This window comes from Hemiscyllium ocellatum, chromosome 45 (assembly GCF_020745735.1).
Source record: "Hemiscyllium ocellatum isolate sHemOce1 chromosome 45, sHemOce1.pat.X.cur, whole genome shotgun sequence".
Taxonomy (NCBI): Eukaryota; Metazoa; Chordata; class Chondrichthyes; order Orectolobiformes; family Hemiscylliidae; genus Hemiscyllium; species Hemiscyllium ocellatum.
The window spans coordinates 7673120-7694711 of NC_083445.1; the positions used below are offsets into that span (position 1 = coordinate 7673120).

A 21592-nucleotide genomic window follows, 5' to 3' on the forward strand; every position below is an offset into this window, starting at 1 on the left:
AAAGTGGCAGTTCCACCCTGGCACTGTGTTTGGGCTGCTAATGTTATACTAATTTCAGCTGGCATACTAGCAGGAACATGTGGAAGGAAACATCAAACTATAAAGTTTGTGTTTATCATGTCAAGTGATGAATTGAACTTTGACCTCTTTTTTTCATCAGTGCATGCCAGGCTACAAGGGGAAAACCTGCAAGCTGGAGGTGAATGAGTGTGAGTCAAACCCATGCCAGAATGGAGGAACATGCCTTGACCTGATTGGCCGCTACATCTGCTCCTGTCCACCAGGAACCTTGGGTGAGTGAGCTTGGGTTCCCATTCCAAACCGTTCTGTCAACAAAGAGCAAGAGCAGGATTTGCATTGGTTGTCCCAATGTTAGTGTGCTTGTCGAGGATTGTAATTGGATGTCATTCATTTGGCCTCAGAATCTGTACTCACCTTGCTTCTGTTTAGCACCATCCAGCTCTCGGAATCTTTGAACTGCCTTTTGCTGAGCGGTAACAGAACCAAATCGAGTCGCTGCTCAATGTATCGAAGCTGATCACACCATGGCTTGAATTTCATGCCCCTTCCATGTTCCGCACCCACACCCACCCATCTGCCCGTCTCTGGGAGTGAACTGGCAGGTCAGGATGGAGTATACACTTTACAATTGCAGTCTCATTTTATTAGTGCCCACGTGAACATTCATTGTCAGTTGGGAACTTTAGATGCTAGCAAGGAAAGTCAGTGTCCATGACTTAGGGTAAGTAAATGCAAATCCTAGGCAGTTCTTGTCACTCATTTCCTTGGGTTATGTGTAAAGGTTATACAATAGGGTAGTCATAAGCTAGTGTGCATTTTGGCCTTAATCCCAGTCAACTCACCTCTCCCTTTTCCTTCTCCTCATTGATTCTTCTGCGAGCAACAAATGCTGGAGATCCCAGCAGGTCAGGCAGGAGAGAGCGCAAGCTAACGTTTTGAGTCTAGAAGGGTCTTCATCAAGAGCTCTGATGAAGAATCATCTAGACTTGAAATGTTAAGCTTACTCTTTTGCCACAGATGCTGCCTGACCCGCTGTGATCTCCAGCATGTGTTGTTCCCAGTCCAGATTCCAGCATCGGCAGTAATTTGTTCCTATTGATTCTTCTGTGGTGCTTTGGCTTTTGTTGATTGCTTGGAATTGACTTTTGCAGGTGTACTTTGTGAAATTAATGAAGATGACTGTGGTCCCTCTTCTGGTATAAAAGTGCCCAAGTGTATGAATAATGGGACGTGCGTGGATAGAATTGGAGGCTATACCTGTAACTGCCCTCCAGGATTCACTGGTGACCGGTGTGAAGGTGACATTAACGAGTGCCTATCAAAACCTTGTAATCCAAAGACCACCATCGACTGTGTCCAGCTGCCTAATGATTACCAGTGTGTGTGCAAACCTGGCTTCGCAGGTCAGTGACCCTAAAACAGTACTGCCTTAAGATGATCATCACTGCCATTAGCTAACCAAACACACTTGCTACTGTTCTCTCTCTCCTGTTTACTTACTTATTTTCCCTTAACATTGCAATCCAAATTTGATTTTTAAGCTAACGTTCTTTTTTCTTTCTAATAGTTACTGATGTCCTTTCGGTTGCACTTTGAAGATTAAAAGTATTGAATTACTTGTAATACCGCAATGCTTGTGAATTCAGCCAGGTGTCCTGGCTCTAGTTCTGTTCGACTTCAAAAGAAGATTTCTTTTTGTGTTTGTGGGGTGCAGACATTGCCAGCAAAGGCAGCACTGGTTGCTCACCTCTAGTTGACCTTGAACCGAGTGACTCACTAGGGCTATTTCAGAAGGGCAGTTCAGAGGCATCCACATTGCCATGAGTCTGGAGTCACATGTAGACCAAACCAATAAGGATCGCGAATGTCCTTCTCTAAAGGACATGATAAAGTCAATTGGAAATGTAAAGACTGGGGAAGGGTATGTTGTTCAGCAAACGGCCACTCTCTTAAAAAGCAGTGCACTGGAGAATTGGGCCATTCAGTTCAACCCATGTCACTGTCTACGCTGCAAATGAACCCTGTCCCACTCTAATCACCTCCCCCCACTTCATAAATATACTTTCTTTTTATTTCTCCTTCAGTTGTGAGCTTCCCCGTAAATGCATTAATGCTAGACTTAGCTTTATTGTCACATGTGTATAAAAAAAGTGAAAAGTGCTTTATCATGTGCAAAACGTAAAATGTCACCATGCTCTGGTGCCATCTTGAAACACTGAGTATAATGCAAAATTTTACTGCAATAGAGTTCATTCACCTCAACTATTCCCCTAAAAACCACAGTCTAATCACTCAGTGATAAAGTTTCTTCTGAATTTCCAATTGGATTTGTGAGTAGCTATTTCTGACCACTAATTTTGAACATCCCACAAATAAAGATACCTCTCGATCTAACGATGTAACCCTGCATAATTTCTAAATGCTTTATCCAGTTACCTCTCCATCTTTTCTGTTTTAGAACAAGGAGCTAGAACCTACTCAGTTTTTCCAGATAGTTATGACATCATGGTTCTGGTAATGTTTTGTAACTCTTTTCTACACTTGCTCCAGAGTCTCTCTGTCGTTGTTTTGTAATGCACAGATGTGAATTTTACATCAGGCATGCTCTAAAGAAGTAAAACATAGAACTGTGGATGCTCCAAATCTGGGAAAAAAGAAAGCAGAAGATGCTGGAGAAACTCAGCGAGTCTGGCAGCAACTACGGAGAGAGAGAGAGAGAAACAGCATTAATGTTTCGAGTTCAATTACCCTTCGTCTGAAGTTCTGAAGAAAGGTCACTGGACTCAAAACATTAATTCTCTTTTCTCTCCATTTGGTTTGATGGAGTTGAACTTTAAGTTGAACTTACAGTCATTAAGGTCAAATGCTCTGCTTTATAGTTATGTTCTGCTTGGAGAATGGTTTCTTTATCTCTCTCATAGTTTTCTTGCATTTCTCTTATTTTGTGCTATAGTGGAAAACTCTTGCAAATCCTTGTTTGCCTGACCCCGTATGAGTTGACGTACCCTAAAATGTGAACGCTTCTGTGCAAAACAGTAATCACGATGCACGGTCCTTCAACTTCAGCAAGAACCCTTTACTTTGTGACAGCTCCACTTCAACCTGTGGTTTTGTCCCTCTTCTCCCCTAGGTCGCCAGTGCCAAAGTTTCATCAACATGTGCGAATCTCAGCCCTGTGAGAATGGAGGTCACTGTAAAATTGCAGTCAATACACCACTTGGCTATACCTGCAAGTGTCAACCAGTGAGTGCCAGGAAAACAAACACACCAAGATTGTTTGCTTGCTTATTTTTTTTGTCTCAACAATTTTTTCCAATCCTCTTTATCCTAAGTTGCTCAATTTGGAAGCGTTCTCTGCTGAGACGTGGAGTTCAGCTTAAAATTAGCCTCAGTGTCCCTGAGAATGGGGTGGAGAGGGAATTAGCGGAGTTTCGGCTCCAGGTTAGTAGCTACGGCTCTGGTTGCTGGCCCAGGACAGGGCAAGGGTCAGCTGAAAATGTCTCTCGTACCCAGTGGTTGGCAGAACTAATTGACTGCATCCACAGAGAGTCTGGCCACTTGAACAAGGTACAGAAGATAACCAGCCTCTGTGAACCCAGTAAACCATCACAGCTCTGAGAAGGCAGGGAGGTAAAATGGAACCCGGACTCTCCACATAACCATGGAATTGTTACAACCCAAAAGAAAGCTGTTCAGCCCATCATATCTGTGCTGGCTGCACGAGTGAGGAATTTACTCTGTGTCTCCCAGCTCCTCCCTTTAACCCTGCACATTATTCCTTTTTAGACACAGGGGGATATTGGTGGAGTGAGGGAGCAGGAGAAACTTGAGAGGATTTCTATTCCACTTGAGGAACATCTATCACCTTTGATCATTCTCAACATGTGAGCGCCACAGGCAAGGCTGCTTTTTATTGTCCTTATGTAAAAGCAAAATGCTGCAGGTGCTCAAAATCTGAAATCAAAGCAGAAAATGTTGGAGAAACTCAGCAGATCTGTGGCAGCATCTGTGGAGAGGGAAATCGAGCTAACGTTCGAGTCAAATATGAATTCTTTAGAACCTGAAGAAGAGTCATATCAGACACAAACTGTTAACTCTTTTTCCCTTTCTCACATGAGGGATTTCACCTGTCCGAATTATCAAAAGACTTGAGAGTACAACAACAACAATTTTTATTTAAATAGCACATTCAATGTAGGAAACTGTCCAAAGTGTGTGTTCAAACAAACTTTGAGACTAAGCCATGCAAGGAGACGTTAGAACAGGTGACCAACAGATTTGCTCATAGATGTAGGTTTTTTTTTGGAGGATTAGTAAGGAGGAGAAAGAGATAGAGATGTAGGCAGCTGAAGCCACAGCAGTGCAAACAGAGCAGCTAACGTTGGGTTGAGCAAGAGAGCAGGAGGAGAGCAGCACTGAATCCCTGGAAGGTCATGAGCCTGGAGGAGGTGACAGAGATAAGGAGGTGTAGGGATTTGGGAAGCAAAGTGAGAATTTGAAATGGAATTGTTGCCTGACCACAAGCCAGTGTTGGTCAGTGAGCATTGGGGATGGTGGAGACGTGGAGCCATTGAAACTGACAGCACAGAAGGAGGCCACTTGGCCCATTGTGTCCACGTGGGTGAAAAGGTACCATCCAGCCTTACCCCCACTTTCTGCCTCTTGTCCAAAGCCTTGTAGTTTTTGGCACTTTCTGTGCACGATCAGTTACTGTTCAAATGTGATGGGAGCTTTTGCTAGCCATCCTTTCAAACAGCCGGCTCAAAAATACTGGCATCGACACCTCCTACCTCTTATCTCTCAGCCTATTGCCCAGTTACGAGCTCCTCGGTCAAGGAGAACAGGTCCTTCCTATGCACGCAGTGTGAGTTAGGATTCGGGGAACAGGTCCATCAAAACAATAATGGTGTCATTTGGAGCGTTGCTTAGTGATTGATTTCTATAGCGTGAACTCACTTGTGAAAGGATTAATACACGCTTGACTTCTCTTGCAGAGCTACACCGGGCCAAATTGCGAGCGCAGCATTCGAACCTGCCGAGAGCTGACCTGCCACAATGGTGAGGAGTGCATTGATTCTCCGCTGGGAGCCCGCTGTACCTGCCCACAAGGCCTAGCCTGCCAACTTCCCACCTCCAACCACAGCAACGCCAACGGCTGCAGCAGTCGGCCTTGCCGCAACGGTGGCATCTGCAGGGCCAGCCGGCAGCTGCCTTTCTACCAGTGCCTGTGCCTGAAGGAGTTTGGCGGGAGGCATTGCGAGGTGCTCAGGCGGTACACCCCTCCTGCCAGGGAGGCAGCCTGCTCCCTCCAGGAGTGCCACAGCAGGGCGGGTGATGGCTACTGTGACCGGGACTGCAACACACCCGCCTGCCAGTGGGACGGTGGTGACTGCTCGCTGTCGGTCGACGACCCCTGGAAGGAATGCAGTGTTCAGGAGTGCTGGCGTTACTTCAACAATAACATCTGTGACGAGTTCTGCAACAGCCGTGAGTGTCTGTATGACAACTTTGACTGCCAAAGCCAAGAGAAGACCTGCAAGTAAGTCATGGCACTGATCTGTACTCACTACCGACTAGCTGTTAGCTTAGGGGGTGAGGCCTTTCCTCTGCAACTTTGGATGACCCGCTGACTCACTCACTCACTCAAAGGTCAGAGGTAGTTTCTTTACTCAGAGAATAGTAAGGGCCTGCAACAGCAGTAGACTCGCCAACTTTAAGGCCATTCAAATGGTCATTGGATAAACCTATGGATGAAAATAGAATAGTGTAGTTTAGATGGGCTTCAGATTGGTTCCACAGGTCGGCACAACATTGAGGGCTGAAGGGCCTGTATTGCAGTGTCATGTTCTGTGTTGTGTGTAGAATGTGGCACTGCTCCATGGCCTGCACAGAAACCGATCCCTGTTTAAATGCTCTTAATGTTTAGCTCTTGTCCTGCTACATTCTGCTCTTAGAACGCTTACCCAGTTCCTATTCTATATTTTCAAGCACCATAGCATCTCTATAACGTGGTGATATCCTATCTTTTTTTAGGTTAATCTTCGTTTATTCTTCTCCTGGTCTCCCAGCTATATGTTCTTGTTACCTTCCTGGGATATTTATTTCCTTGCCTCAGTTGTTCAAATGTCAGCAACGTTAATAATGAGCAAAAACATTTTTAAAAAGGATGAGTGAAAGATGCAACAATATGTTGCACTGCTGTTACTCAAGTGCCCAAAGACATGAGGAACAACATAAAGGCTTGTACCACAACATTTTAAACGTATTGACCAAAGTTGAACAAATGGAACAAAATAGTTGAATGATACTTTCTCACAAGTGCAATGTTAATAAAAGTTTAAACAAACAATTTACATGCCACTGAAATGGATGTGATGGATTAAGGTTGGGAGTCACATTTAAGTTTTTAATAAGTTGCATGTTGCTGACTGCTGGCATAGTGTCTCTCCTTTTGTCCCTTTGCTGTGAACTGTCCCACCTACCCACAAATGAAAGCAATTAGGAACACAAGTGATCACTCTCGTGTATGCATACACACGCAAAATCAAATGCATATTCCCACGCACAGACACATACACTCTTGCAGGTTCGTTATAAAATGATGTGCAATCCATAAACAGTGCCACAGGAGGTCTGTTCACCAGACCACGAGAAGAAATAACCATCCAGACGTTGTCACTAATCTGTGTTCTTATTTTTACGCCAGTCCGCTGTATGAGAAGTACTGCGCCGATCACTATGCTGACAAACGCTGCGATCAGGGCTGCAACAATGAGGAGTGTGGCTGGGACGGCCTGGACTGTGCCCCTGATGTGCCCGAGCGCCTGGCTGAAGGGACCCTCATTGTCATCGTGCTGCTGCCACCCGCTGAGCTGCTGAAGAGCAGCACCAACTTCCTGCAGAAACTCGGTTCAATCCTACATGCCACCCTGCGCTTTAAACTTGACAGCAATGGGCAGGCCATGATCTACCCATACTATGGTAGCAGCTCCCAACTCAAGAGGCGCTCCGCAGCACTGGGCAGGATACCCCGGGAACTGGAACAAGAACAGGAAATCATTGGGTAAGAGGTTTCGGCATCCCACTGCATGATTGTTACCATTGGTGGAGCTTGGATTCCACCCCCTACATCCTGGCTCCCAGACCCTGAACAAGAGCTCTACCCAGACGTTAAAAGGAACAGAAATGGAGCAAATTGGGGAGCGATTGGGCGAGGGAAAGAGAAGCAGTTTGACAAGAGGGAGAGCAGGAAGCAGGCAAGAGGTAAGGCAGACTAAAGGGAGATAAAACTAGGGAGAGTGGGTGGAGAAGTCAGATGGAGAGAGGGGGGGATGCAGACTCGAGCAATATAGAAGCACATTGCAGTGAGAGAAGCAAGTGCCAGTATGTCAGTGGGAGGCTCTGATAGTTTGATCTGCCCCATGATACAGCCTGAGATTGTGTTCTCTCTTGGCAGGTCAAAGGTGAACCTGGAGATTGATAATCGCCTGTGTGTCCAAGGAGCAGGTGAATGTTTCCCGACAGCAGAAAGTGCGGCTGCTTACATTGGAGCTTTGTCTGCAGTGGGCAACCTGCACTTCCCCTACCCCATCAAGGATGTCAATAGTAAGTGCCTCACTCTCTAATGACTGTATTACAAATGAAACTGCTACTTAAGAATTATTTTCAATTGGAAATCTAAGCAGGACTTCTATTGTTGTAGCTGGTACTTGGGACAACAAAGTTAATTCAATGATTTCACTACGTCCAATTAATAGAGCACCATACAATGGTATTTCTAAATCACAATCCTCTGCATCTCTTGTTTACCCAATGCTGCTTAAAGCCCTGTTTCATTTTCAAAGAACCAAACATCATTAGGCCATCACGTTCACTCTTTCAATGCCTCCTCAAACCCAGCCAAGAAGTCATTCAGAGGAACCGCGATTATTCGAATGACACAGGCGGAGAGTATTTTGTTGGGTAATCGAATGTTGGGATAATCAAATACCGGATAACACAGTTTAGCCAAGTATCGGGACCGAGCGATCTTGCCAGATAATCCTGATAATCGAGAGGTTTCTCTGTATTTCCTTCTTAGTCCGCTTGTGAATTTAATAGATTTGCAGATGCCTTTCTAAACCTCAGCCCTCTTTGAGGACAGCTAATATTTGGTTTTAAGTCTTGATCAATCCAAAATTTTCTCATGTCCTGTTTTGCCTACCAGCCTGTGGACTGTGTGCTCTTGGTCAAGGTTAGTCGAGTTTAATAACCAAAGACCTTTGTTTATGTGTGGCTGTGTTACTCAGTAACCCTAGAATTTTGCTTCCAAATCTAATTACCTCACTATAAATCATTGTGCACATTCTCAGCTGTGTTAGCATTACCATCTCCAAACAGTGGTGATTACAAGCATAGGAGCAGGTCATTCAGCCCCTTTCAGCTTGCTCATCCATCCAGTAAGTTCGTAGCTGATCTGAATGTCACCTTAACCCCAGTTTCCTGCCGATCCCAGAATCTTGGACTCCTTTATAGATCATAAATCTGTCCAACCCAGCCTTGAATTTATAGAATTATCGAGCCCCTGCCACTCATTGGAATAGGGAAGCGAGAGCTTTGTTTAAAAGTCATAATTTTAAGTGTCTTCAGAGTTTACATGTTAAGAAAGCAGAGGGATGATAACTTTATTAAGGAGCGAACGTATATGGCCAATGCCACCATGAGATCGTGGGCGGCACGGTGGCACAGTGGTTAGCACTGCTGCCTCACAGCACCTGAGACCCGGGTTCAATTCCCGACTCAGGCGACTGACTGTGTGGAGTTTGCACGTTCTCCCCGTGTCTGCGTGGGTTTCCTCCGGGTGCTCCGGTTTCCTCCCACAGTCCAAAGATGTGCGGGTCAGGTGAATTGGCCATGCTAAATTGCCCGTAGTGTTAGGTAAGGGGTAAATGTAGGGGTATGGGTGGGTTGCGTTTCGGTGGGTCGGTGTGGACTTGTTGGGTCAAAGGGCCTGTTTCCACACTGTAAGTAATCTAATCTAATCTAATGAGATGGAGCACCACCTGTACTTGCACACGTTGGAATGATGCTTTCTCACCACTATTCAACAACTGTTTAAACAGCCAGGGTTACCATCAGTTACACCAAAAATATGGAGCCCACTGACTCTGTTCTGTAACAGTCTAAGTGACAGTGATGGTCCCAATGGTGCTCCACCAGCAGACAGCCAGGATAATAAGCTGGTTCAGCAAAACGAACAGCGGAGCTGCTGAGAACTCCACAACTTCTGGAGTGGTGTAAGTGATGGTCAAAGTTATTATGTCCACGGCCCACTGCTTCCCAACCCTTATTCTACTGTGACCCTCTCAGTGAGAGCACAGGGGCTTGTTTCGTGACCTAGTGACTGTACATGCACAGATGGAAATCCAAGGCCATTTTTAATGGCATTGCCCTGTCTCTGATGTTGACAGCATGTACCCTTGTTTAATCAGTGCAATCTGCCATCGTAAATCACTGGCTTCCTTACAATGACACTTTGTAGCATCATCGGAAGCATTGAGCTAAGTGGCCCTCTCAATCTTGACTCCTTTCACCCCCTTCCTCTTTAACCCAACTTGGTACTGTGATGAATATTTTGCTTTACATCCTTCTCTCTAACTCTTCTTTTGTGTTTCTACTTTCCCCCATCCCAGGTGAGCACCTGTCACCACCACTGCCCCCCATGAACCTGCTGCCATTAATGATTGTTGCGGCTGTGATTCTCACCGTCATTCTGATCCTCGGCGTGCTGGTGGCAAGACGTAAGAGGGAGCAGAGCTTGCTGTGGTTCCCAGAGGGTTTCACCCTTAAGAAGGACAGCAGCAACAAGAACAGGCGTGAGCCCGTGGGGCAGGACGCACTGGGGATGAAGTAAGGATGAGAGAGTTGATTGTTAGCTAGTGCGACTTCTCCAAATGACCACAGAGGGTGTTTACTGTGATTGAGCCAGGCATTCTTATTTTACTTCCAGAGACTTGCAGGTAAAGGTGCAAAGGGAAAATCACAAAGAGAAGGTGATAAAGTGAAATACTGCAACATCTTGTGGTGAGCAATGGGGGCAGCATGGTGGCTGGCACTGCTGCCTTACAGTGCCAGAGACCCAGACTCAATTCTATACTCGGATAACCTTCTGTGTAGAGTTTGCACAATCTCCCAGTCTCTGCAGGGGTGTCTGCCAGTTGCCCTGGTCCCCTCCCACAGTCCAAACATGCACGGGTTAAGTGAATTGGCTACTAACTCTGGGGTTACTGGGATAGACTAGGGGAGGGTGCTATTCAGAAGCTTCCAGCTGACTCTACCTACACCTGTAGGGAATCCGTGTTTGCCTAAGTTTGTGTTTTGAGTGTCGGGGCTGTGAGATGGTCTCATACGTGAGATTTAGATATTAAGATCAAAAATTCACAATTTTAAGTTCATAAAAAAATCAGGTCAGAGTTGACATTGTGTTAAGTCTCAATTTCGATGTGTAGTGGACACAGGAAGGAGTAATATCATAGGGGAGCTGAGCGTAATTACCTTTGATGTCAAGCCCGCCTTTGAGTGTGGCGTCAGAGAGCCTGAACAATACTGAAGTCAATGGGAACACTCTGTGCTGGTTGGAGTCATAGTTGACACAAAGGAGAATGGTTTGTGGCGTTATTGGAGGTCAGTCACCTCAGCTCCAAGCCATTTCTGCAGTAGTTCCCCAGGGTAGATATTTTCTAATAACCCTACTCAAAGATGGCATTCCACACCATGGGATTTGAACCGAGATTTCCCAATTCTGAGGTGGAGCCACTACCACTGCAGCACAAGAGCCCTAGTTTCCCGGGTTACATGTTTTCTAATCAACCTGTTGAGAGATGGTGTGCACACCTCTGGAGTAGGTGGGACTTGGACCGTGGGCCTCCAGCTTTCGTGGAGGAGTTGTGTAGCTGATGTGTATCTTTCTCACCAGGCACATCTCCAAATCTATGGTGGAGGAGGGTCTGATCAGTGAAAGGGACCTCCAAACTGAACAGTGGCTGGATACAGAGTGCCCCGAGGCAAAACGACTTAAGGTAAGGAGTGTCTCCGTCTGCTTACCCTTTGTTCACTCCTGCAGCCCACCACAGCTTTATACAGGATGTTATCAATGGGACAGTGAATGGTGTGACCGGTTTGCTGAATTTAATCATCCCTGTCAGCTCAGACTGGTGAGACTACATGTCGCTGGCTGGGCCAGCATGCGTCAGCCTTCCCTAGTTGTCCTTGGAAAGATGGTGGTGGGCCTGCCTTCTTGAACCACTGCAGACTATACGCTGTAGCTTTGACCCCCAATGTCCGTATGGACGGGATTCTAGATTTTGATTCAGCACCACTGAAGGAATGGCAATATATTTCCAGGATGGTGAGTGACTTGAAGGGAAACTTGCTGGTGGTGGTGTTCCCAAGTATCTGATGCTCTTGTGCTGACTTATTCTTGTCTCTGATCTACCATTGTAGTCACAGTATTTATATAGCTGGTCCAGTTCTACTTCTGGTCAGTGGTAGCTCCCCACCCTCACCCAAATGTTGATAGGGATTTTAGTAACAGTAATGCAATTGAATAGATTCTGTCTTATTGGAGATTATCTTGTCCAGTGATGTTACTTGCCATTTCCCATGGTTAATCCACCTAACCTGAGAGTCCATGGACACTATGGGCAATTTAGCATGGCCAATTCACCTAACCTGAGGGTCCATGGACACTATGGGCAATTTAGCAAGGCCAATTCACCTAACCTGAGGGTCCATGGACACTATGGGCAATTTAGCAAGGCCAATACACCTAACCTGCACATCCATGGACACTATGGGCAATTTTGCCTGGCCAATTCACCTGAACTGCACATCCATGGACACTATGGGCAATTTTGCCTGGCCAATTCACCTGAACTGCACATCCATGGACACTATGGGCAATTTTGCCTGGCCAGTTCACCTAACCCACACATCTTTGGGCCACAGGCAGAAACCACAGGACCTGGAGGAAACCCACGCAGACAAAGGGCAAATGTGCAAACTCCACAGAGTCGCCCGAGGATGGAATTGAACCCGGATCCCTGGCGTGTGTGGCAGCAATGCTAACCACTGATCCATCAGGTTACATAGATCCCAAACATGCAGATGTGAATGGAGCAAATATATTGTTTATAGAAATCTTCTTTTACTGGTCTAGGAGGGTTCTTTTTGTACAGTAGTAGTGTCCCCATCTTTAAGCCAGAAGACCTGGGTTTGAGTCCCATCTGCTCCACATGTGTTTTATAACATACCTGAACAGAGCAACTTAAAATGTCTAGGAATGATTGGTACTTCAACTGAAAATAGTTTGGAATCTTTCAGCTGCTCTCATTATGCTTGTACTTCTTCTCTGATCTCAGAAATACTTCTGTGTCTCAGTCTGCCATGATTGCTATAGGCACATGGACATTTGAATCCCAACACATTTTTTAACCCATTATTCTTTCATCATAATTCAATCTTTCTCAGTTCTCCCAGCTTTGGACTCATTCTTTGTTCTGTTGCATGGTCTATGACTATGTTCTTGGGAGACATGAGAGAATTGACTGACATTACTCCTGGATTTCTATTTTATCCTGAGTGAGAGCCAGACCCTTTCTATCTATGTAACTTCTTGTTTTGGTAACAGAAGCTGAACTAGGATGACACAGTGTCAGCTAAGATGAGGGGCTGAGGTCACTAGTCCATCTAAGTGGGGTTCACACAAGCCCTGAACTGAATGAATGGCAGAGCATACCCATTGGGCTTAATGCCCTATAGCTGCTTGCGATGCCAGTACAGCACTAGACCATGGGGAGGCTATCAGGCATTGTATTTTTTCAAAAAATCCATTCACAGGATGTGGGAATTGCTGAACATTCCCACCATTTATTACCCCATCCCTACTTGCCCAGAGTCAACCACATTGCTGTGGGTCTGGACTCACATAGCGACCAGGTAACGACAGCAGTTTCCTTCACGAAAGGGGAAAGTGAGTTTGCAGATGCTGGAGACCAGAGTCAAAGAGCATGGTGCTGGCAAAGCACAGCCGGTCAGGCAGCATTCAAGGAGCAGGAGATGAAGAGCTCATGCCCAAAATGTCGATTCCCCTGCTGCTCGGATGCTGCCTGACCGGCTGTGCTTTTCCAGCCCCACACTCTTTGACCCTTCCCTAAAGGACACTTGGTCATACAGTCATAGAGTCATAGAGATGTACAGCATGGAAGTAGACCCTTCAGTCCAACCCGTCCATGCCGACCAGATATCCTAACCCAATCTAGTCCCACCTGCCAGCACCCGGCCCATATCCCTCCAAACCCTTCCTATTCATATACCCATCCAAATGCTGCAATTGTACCAGCCTCCACCATATCATCTGGCAGTTCATTCTGCACACGTACCACCCTCTGTGTGAAAAAGTTTCCCCTTAGGTCTCTTTTATATCTTTCCCCTCTCACCCTAAACCTATGCCCTCTAGTTCTGGACTCCCCCACCCCAGAGAAAAGACTTTGTCTTTTTACCCTATCCATGCCCCTCATAATTTTGTAAACCTCGATAAGGTCACCCCTCAGCCTCCGACGCTCCAGGAAAAACAGCCCCAGCCTGTTCAGCCTCTCCCTGTAGCTCAAATCCTCCAACCCTGGCAACATCCTTGTCAATCTTTTCTGAACTCTTTCAAGTTTCACAACCTCTTTCCGATAGGAAGGAGACCAGAATTGCACGCAATATTCCAAAAGTGGCCTAACCAATATCCTGTACAGCTACAACATGACCTCCCAACTCCTGTACGCAATGATCCAGCTGAGATTTTCCTGACAATCAACAGCAATTTCATGTTTATCATTAGATTCTTAATTTATTTAATTGAATTTGAATTCCACAATATCAGGACTTGAACCCAAATCCCTAGGATATTAATAGGATTAATAGTCCAGCGATAATACCACGAGGCTAGTCCCTCCATTCTGCCTATAGGTCTCCTGTATTTTTACATGTAGTACTTCACCTGGTCTCAATGTTTTTGGCAGTGCCCAGAGCCAGGGTGTTTGCTCAGTGTGGACAAAGGTGCAGTGTTTGGATTATAAATGGCTTTCAGTGTCATGCTCAACTTGAGTCCAAGAATGGAGCTCCTGTACGCCTCTATTAACCCGCAACTCTGACACATTCCTCAGGTGGAGGAGCCTACCTTACTGTCCGACAACGAAGATGCTGTTGATTGTCGCCAATGGACACAGCACCACCTAGCAGCAGCAGACATCCGGATGCCACCTTCCATGGCCCTGACCCCGCCACAGGGAGAGTTTGATACTGATTGCATGGATGTGAATGTGCGCGGACCAGGTACATGTTCAAGAACAGCAGGTAGCCAAGATCAGGCTTACTCAACTAGAAAAGAGCTTCCCAGCATTGTGCTGGTGAAATATGTTGTATGCTACAGCAGTAAACCATATAGAGCCAAGGTTTCTCACTTTCCATTTTGGCTTCACCTGGTTATATAGCAGCACTGATCAATTACCTCAGTTTTCCACTTGGCTCTATGGTTAGAAATGGCATGTGACACCGAGAGACTGACATGCAGCACACAGTGAGGAGTTGTGTGTTTGACATAGTCTGATGTGGAGCAGTGAGTTCAAGAAGAATAGGGGGATCTCAGGAGCTATAGGTCATCACGTGTTGATTTAAGGGCAATAAAAGTGGCATTTCCTTTTTCTCTATGCTGTGCGCAGAGTGTGGCAAGCAGGGTGAGATCAGCAACTCTGTCTCAATCAACCTTTGAAGTTTAATAACAATAAAGAACCTGTTTTCTCAAAGAGAAATTAGAATGTGGGAATTAATGTGGAGTTGTTAAGGTAAACAGCAAAGAAGTCTCTTAAGAGATGCTAATTATTCTCCATGGCATTTTCCATCTTGACCCATCTGAGCCAACCTGCCAGCCATTTCAGCATTTCCTTCTCCTGTAGTATCAGTTATTGCTTCCCTTGAAACTGATATTCTTGCATCTGACCTGATAAGTGCAAGACATAAAGGTTTTGACAGCAATTTTCCAGCAGCACCCAGTGCCAGTTGTATTTGAGAGAGATAGGAAGAGAAGGATATGTAGTTTTAGATGTTGGGTGGAAGAAGGGTATGTGGAGCACAGTCAGCATGAACTGGTTGGGGCCAAATGGGCTATTTCTGCGTTGTGTAATGCTGTGGAACCTGGAGTTACCTGGGACATCACATTTTATAGTAAATGTCAGCTCTCTTCAAAAATGAAGTGCTGAAATAGGGAAGCTGAAAATCCAATCTCTCTGTTTTAGATGGTTTCACTCCACTGATGCTGGCCTCTTACTGTGGGGGAGGACTGGACACAGGCCTGACTGAGGAAGAGGAGCAAGAGGACTCATCTGCCAACATCATCTCAGACCTCATCTATCAGGGAGCCAACCTCTGCGCACAGACAGACCGAACCGGAGAGACTGCCCTTCACTTGGCTGCCCGTTACGCAAGGGCAGATGCTGCCAAGCGACTCCTGGATGCAGGTGCTGATGCCAATGCTCAGGACAACACTGGGCGCACACCTCTCCACGCTGCAGTCGCCGCTGACGCTCAAGGAGTCTTCCAGGTAAAGTCATTGAAATGCACTTAGCATTTTACAGGATATGGGCTTCACTGGCTAAGCCAACATTTATTGCCCCAATGTAATGCACTGGAGAAGATAATGGTGAGCTTCCACCTGAACTCCTGCAGTCCTTGAGGTATGGGGAAACTCATGGCATTCCCAGCTGGGAGTTCCAGGATGTTAACCCAGCAACTGTGAAGGCATGGCGGTGGATTTCCAAGTCAGCATCGTGAGTGGCTTAGAGGGGAACTTGCAGAGGATGAAGCTTCTGTGCATCTGCTGCCATGGGTTTGGGAGATGCTATTGAAGGAGGTTTATCAGTGGTTGCTGTGGTGCATCATGTATGTGATACAGACATGTTCCACTGTGCATCATTTGCGAATGGAGTGAACATTTAAGGAGGTGGATTGGCTAGTTTGATCTAATACATTGTCCCTGCTCAAGTCAACACTTGTGACATTGACTCATGCATCTGAAAACAGCACACTGGTGTTCATTATTACTCTGTAGTTACAGGCTGTGCTCCTGATTCAGATGTTTTCCAATGCATGATCAGTAATGACTCCTCTCAGCACCACTGATGAGGTACAGCATGCTGGCAGTCATTGCACTAGTCACTTGCAGACAGCACAATGTTTGTAAAACATGACACTATACAAGTTGCCCAGTGAATGATACACAGCGAGGAACCTCTTACCTGAAAAGGTCCTGATTAGCTTTACCCATAATTCCCTCGCGGTGTACAGGAGATTGAGGGTAATAAGGTCAGGGATAGGTTTACAAGGTCACAAGGGGAGCACCAGCATTGTACTTCAATGCCAGGGGCATCCGGAATAAGGTGGGTGAACTTGCAGCATGGGATGGTACCTGGGATTTCGATGCCGAGGCCATTTCAGAGACTTGGCTAGAGGAGGGATAGGAATGGTTGTTGCAGATTCCGGGATTTAGGTGTTTCAGCAAGATCAGAGAAGATGGTAAAAGAAGAGAGGGGGTGGCATTGTTAATTAAGGGTAGTATTACAGTAGCTGGGATAACGTTTGAGGACTCATCCACTGTGGTAGTTTGGGCTGAGGTTAGAAACAGAAAAGGAGAGGTCACCCTGTTGGGAGTTTTCTATCGGACCCCGAATTGTTCCAGGTATGTAGAGAAAAGGATAGCAAAGATGATTCTCGATAGGAGCGAGAGTAACAGGGTCGTTGTTATGGGGGACTTCAACTTCCCCGACATTGACTGGGAATACTATAGTTCAAGTAGTTTAGATGGGTCAGTTTTTATTCAGTGTGTACAGGAGGGTCAATAAGGGGCGATGCCATATTGGATTTGGTACTGGGTAACAAAACAGGCCAGGTGTTGGATTTGGAGGTAGGTGAGCACTTTGGCAATAGTGGCCATAATTCAGTTATGTTTACAATAGCAATGGGCAGGGATAGGTATATACCACAGAGAAAGGGGCATAATTGGGGGAAAGTCAATTATGATGTGATTAGGTAAGATTAAGATGCATAGGATGGGGAAGGAAACTGCAGGAGATGGACACACACCTGAAATGTGGAGCTTATTCAAGGGACGTCTACTGCAGGTCCTTGATAAGTATATACCTATCGGGCAGGGAGGAAATTGTCGAGAGAGGGAGCCATGGTTTACTAAAGAAGTTGAAGCTCTTGTCAAGAGAAAGAAGAAGGCTTATGTGAGGATGAGGCATGAAGGCTCAGTTAGGGGGCTTGAGAGTTATAAGTTAGCCAGAAAAGGTCTAAAGAGAGAGCTAAGAAGAGCCAGGAGGGGACATGAGAAGTTGTTGACAGATAGGATCAAGGAAAACCCTAAGGCCTTCTGTAAGTACATCAGGAATAAAAGAATGACTAGAGTAAGATTAGGGTCAATCAAAGACAGTAGTGGGAAGTTGTGTGTGGAATCTGAGGACATAGGGGAAGCGCTTAATGAATACTTTCCAACAGTATTCACATTGGAAAAGGGCAATATTAGTGAGAATACGGAGATACAGGCTACAGGATTAGATGGGATTGCAGCTGACCAAGAGGAGGTTTTAACAATTTTGGAAGATCTGAAAATAGATAAAACCCCAGGGCAGGATGGGATTTATCCTCGGATTCTCTGGGAAGCCAGGGAGGAAATGTCGAGCCTTTGGCTTTGATCTTTACGTCATCATTGTTGACAAGAGTATTGCCAGAAGACTGGACAATAGCACATATTATTCCTTGTTTAAGAAGGGGAGTCCGGACAACCCTAGTAATTATAGGCCAGTGAGCCTTACTCCGGTTGTGGGTAAGGTGTTGGAAAAGGTTATAAGAGATAGGATTTATAATCATCTTGAAAGGAATAATTTGATTAGGGATAGTCAATACAGTTTTGTGAAGGGTAGGTCGTGCCCTACAAACCTTATTGAGTTCAGGTAGATGAGGGTAAAGTGGTTGATGTGGTGTATATGGACTTCAGTAAGGTGTTTGATAAGGTTCCACATGGTAGGCTATTGCGCAAAATACAGAGGCATGGGATTGAAGGTGATTTAGCAGTTTGGATCAGAAATTGGCTAGCTGAAAGAAGACAGAAGGTGGTGTTTGATGGGAAATATTCATCCTTGAGGTCAGTTACCAGTGGTGTGCTGCAAGGATCTGTTTTGGGGACACTGCCGTTTGTCATTTTTATAACTGATCTGGATGTGGGTGTAGAAGGATGAGTTAGTAAATTTGCGGATGACACTAAGGTAGGCAGAGTTGTGGATAGTGCTGAAGGATGTCGTGGGTTACAGAGGGACATAGATAAGATGCAGAGCTGGGCTGAGAAGTGGCAAATGGAGTTTAATGCAGAAAAGTGTGAGGTAATTCACTTCGGAAGAAGTAACAGGAATGCAGAGTACTGGGCTAATGGTAAAATTCTTGGCAGTTTAGATGAACAGAGAGATTTTCGTGTCCTGGTGCATAAATCCCTGAAATCTTCCACCCAGGTTGATAGGGTTGTGAAGAAGGCATATGGTGTGTTGGCGTTTATTGGTAGAGGGATTGAGTTTCAGAGCCATGAGGTCATGCTACAGCTGTACAAGACCCTAGTCAGGCCGCACTTGGGGTATTGCATACAGTTCTGCCAACGCATTCTTGGAAGGATGTGGAAGCCTCAGAAGGGGTTCAGAAGAGATTTACTAGGATGTCGTCTGGTATGGAGGGAAGGTCTTACGAGGAAAGGCTGAGGGAACTGAGGCTGTTTTCGTTGGAGAGAAGAAGGTTGAGAGGTGATTTAATCGAGACGTATTAGATAATCAGAGGGTTAGATAGAGTGGACAGGGAGAGCCTTTTTCCTCAGATATGAAGGCTAACACAAGGGAACAAAGCTTTAAATTGATAGATTTAGGACAGATATCGGGGTCGTTTCTTCACTCAGAGCATGGTAGGGGTGTGGAACGGCCTGCCTGCTACAGTAGGAGACTTGCCGACATTAAGGGCACTTAAATGGTCATTGGATAAACATGTGGATAATAATGGAATGTGTAGTTAGATGGGCATCAGATTAATTTCACAGGTCGGTGCAATATCGAGGGCCGAAGGGCCTGTACTGCGCTGTAATGTTCTAAGTTCTATATTCTATATTATAGTTAATCATGGGAACTGGAGATGGCCAATCAGCCCCTAGACACTCTTCCACAGCCTCACAATTATTCAATTAATCAAAACTTTCAGTATATTTCTAGCTATATTTTGCTCCCCAATGTCCATTATTTTATACAATACACAGTCTGGAACGCTTGGGACCAAGTTCTTCCTGAATATGGAACTTTTGGGATTATTTGAATACCTAACAAGTGGATGAACCAGAACATCATAACTGTAACTCAATGCAAAAAATAATGATAAAACATTAAGAGAAAGTTTTCCTTATCCAAATACTGTATCTTCCACGTTCCAGCTCCCAAACAACTTCACTAAAGCGATGCCGTGTGCTGCATGTGTCTGCCCAAAAGGTTCCCAGCTGATTGACGTTGCCGTAGAATAGATTTACAAACTGGGGAGGCCACAGTGTGGTCACCTCAACAGGCTTTTCCAGTCTGTGCAACATCCCTTTTGGTATTTGTTGTTCAACAACTGAATCCCCTGATTAAATTTCAGCTTGAAAACCGCCTTTGTCTCCCCAGCGCTGTGGTGAAACCAGTTTGTGAGAATCCTTGTAAATATGTCACTCAGAGCTGAGGGGGTTTCTGTTCGTAGTTGTTGCTGCAATTACTGATTTAGAAAGTTTGAATTTTGCAGCCATACCAAAGTGAGTTCTGTCTTGTTCCCTCTCCACCCAGATACTAATAAGAAATAGAGTCACGGACCTAGATGCACGAATGGCTGATGGTTCTACTGCTCTGATTCTTGCTGCCCGTCTTGCAGTGGAGGGAATGGTGGAGGAACTAATAGCCTGTCACGCTGATGTCAATGCTGTCGATGAGATCGGTATGTTTGAAACCATCAGGGCTGTACCCCAAGGCACCTATTCAAGCTAAAATCCAAGGTCACTGGGTCAGATGTTGAGCCATGTGAATTGTATCTTGTTGTATAATGGTACATTAAATGGAGTATGAAGGTCCAGCACAGCTTTGCAGGAGTGATTATCATATAGATTTTACCACTAAGCATCATAAGGAGATATTCAGACCCGTGACCCAAAACTTGGTTCATTGGTTGCATTTGCCACAGTGAGAGGCAGAGGGGAATTCCAGGCCTTATGACCTGAAAGTACGGCTGCCCAGTAATGGAGTGAGGCAAATCTGCAACTTGCAAGGGGTCAAAGTCGGACGAATGCAGAAGTCTCAAAGATTATTGGGCTTTGAACATACATAGGAGAATTTTAAAGTGGAGACTTTGTTGGACTGACAGCAGTATAGTCCAGCAAATGCGGGGATGATGATGGGGTGAATAAGTTAGCATGTGAACAGCAGAATTTTGAATGACCTCCCATTTATGGAGGGAGGTAGCTGGGAGACTAGCCTGGAGAGTATTCCATCCCCCTCATTTCTGGTGTTGTCACGTCCCCTCCCACAAAGTTGGTTGCTTCTACTGGGGGGAAAAAAAAACTGTCTGACCTTTACTTACATCCTAACCTGCAGCAAAGGACTGGGCTATTGTAAGGAACTGAAAATGTGTTGTTGGAAAAGCGCAGCAGGTCAGGCAGCATCCAAGGAGTAGGAGAATCGACGTTTCGGGCATGAGCACTTCTTCAGGAAGAAGGGCTCATGCCAGAAACGTTGATTGTCCTGCTCCTTGGATTCTGCCTGACCTGCTGCGCTTTTCCAGCAACACATTTTCAGCTCTGATCTCCAGCGTCTGCAGTTCTCACTTTCTCCTATTGTAAGTAACTGTTCTGTTTAATATGGATATTTAGGTAAATCTGCCTTGCACTGGGCTGCAGCAGTGAACAATGTTGATGCTACTCTGGTCTTGCTGAAGAATGGAGCCAACAAGGATATGCAGGACAGTAAGGTAAGGAAAACAATCTGTTACTTCTCCATCAGTGATACTCTGTCAGTGCTTGAATCCTGGCTGCACTGATGGATAGTTTGAAATCGAATTCTCGGAATTCTACTTTTCTTTGATGAAGTATTTATATGATTGTCCAACTCAATCATGTGGCAAAATCCAGTTCCAAACACTGCACTTCCTGCCAGACAGACACAATAGGCATGTTACCTAGTCCCAGCCTCAACCAGTGCAACTATTGACCCAACTGCCCGAGCCACTGGCCCAATGCTGACCCTGAGATTTTTACTTATTTTCTGTTAACAAGGCTTTTATTCTTCCCCTTGATTATCATGAAGCTCATGTAGAAATTGGGGGCAGTAAACTGAGCTGGTAATTCTTCAAGTTTGACTGTGCGATGTGGGTGAATTTAACGGAGTATTTATTGACCACGCTGTGATCGATCTTCTCAAGTGACCAACTAATGCAGCATTAATCTGCTTGA

The 21592-nt window shown here is 45.5% G+C and overlaps 1 protein-coding gene across 3 annotated transcripts in view; it reads left to right on the forward strand.

Annotated features, from left to right (window-relative positions):
• The window catches only part of notch3 (notch receptor 3), a 406903-nt gene that overhangs the window by 378783 nt on the left and 6528 nt on the right, over positions 1-21592 (forward strand). For all 3 annotated transcript variants that reach the window (XM_060854870.1, XM_060854872.1, XM_060854869.1), the window contains 12 exons: positions 161-293; positions 1173-1424; positions 3152-3264; positions 5016-5560; positions 6728-7084; positions 7478-7626; positions 9693-9909; positions 10976-11078; positions 14211-14379; positions 15339-15643; positions 19938-20085; positions 21014-21111. In XM_060854870.1, the coding sequence (XP_060710853.1) occupies positions 161-293; positions 1173-1424; positions 3152-3264; positions 5016-5560; positions 6728-7084; positions 7478-7626; positions 9693-9909; positions 10976-11078; positions 14211-14379; positions 15339-15643; positions 19938-20085; positions 21014-21111 (2589 nt within the window). The remainder of the gene's footprint in view (positions 1-160; positions 294-1172; positions 1425-3151; positions 3265-5015; positions 5561-6727; positions 7085-7477; positions 7627-9692; positions 9910-10975; positions 11079-14210; positions 14380-15338; positions 15644-19937; positions 20086-21013; positions 21112-21592) is intronic.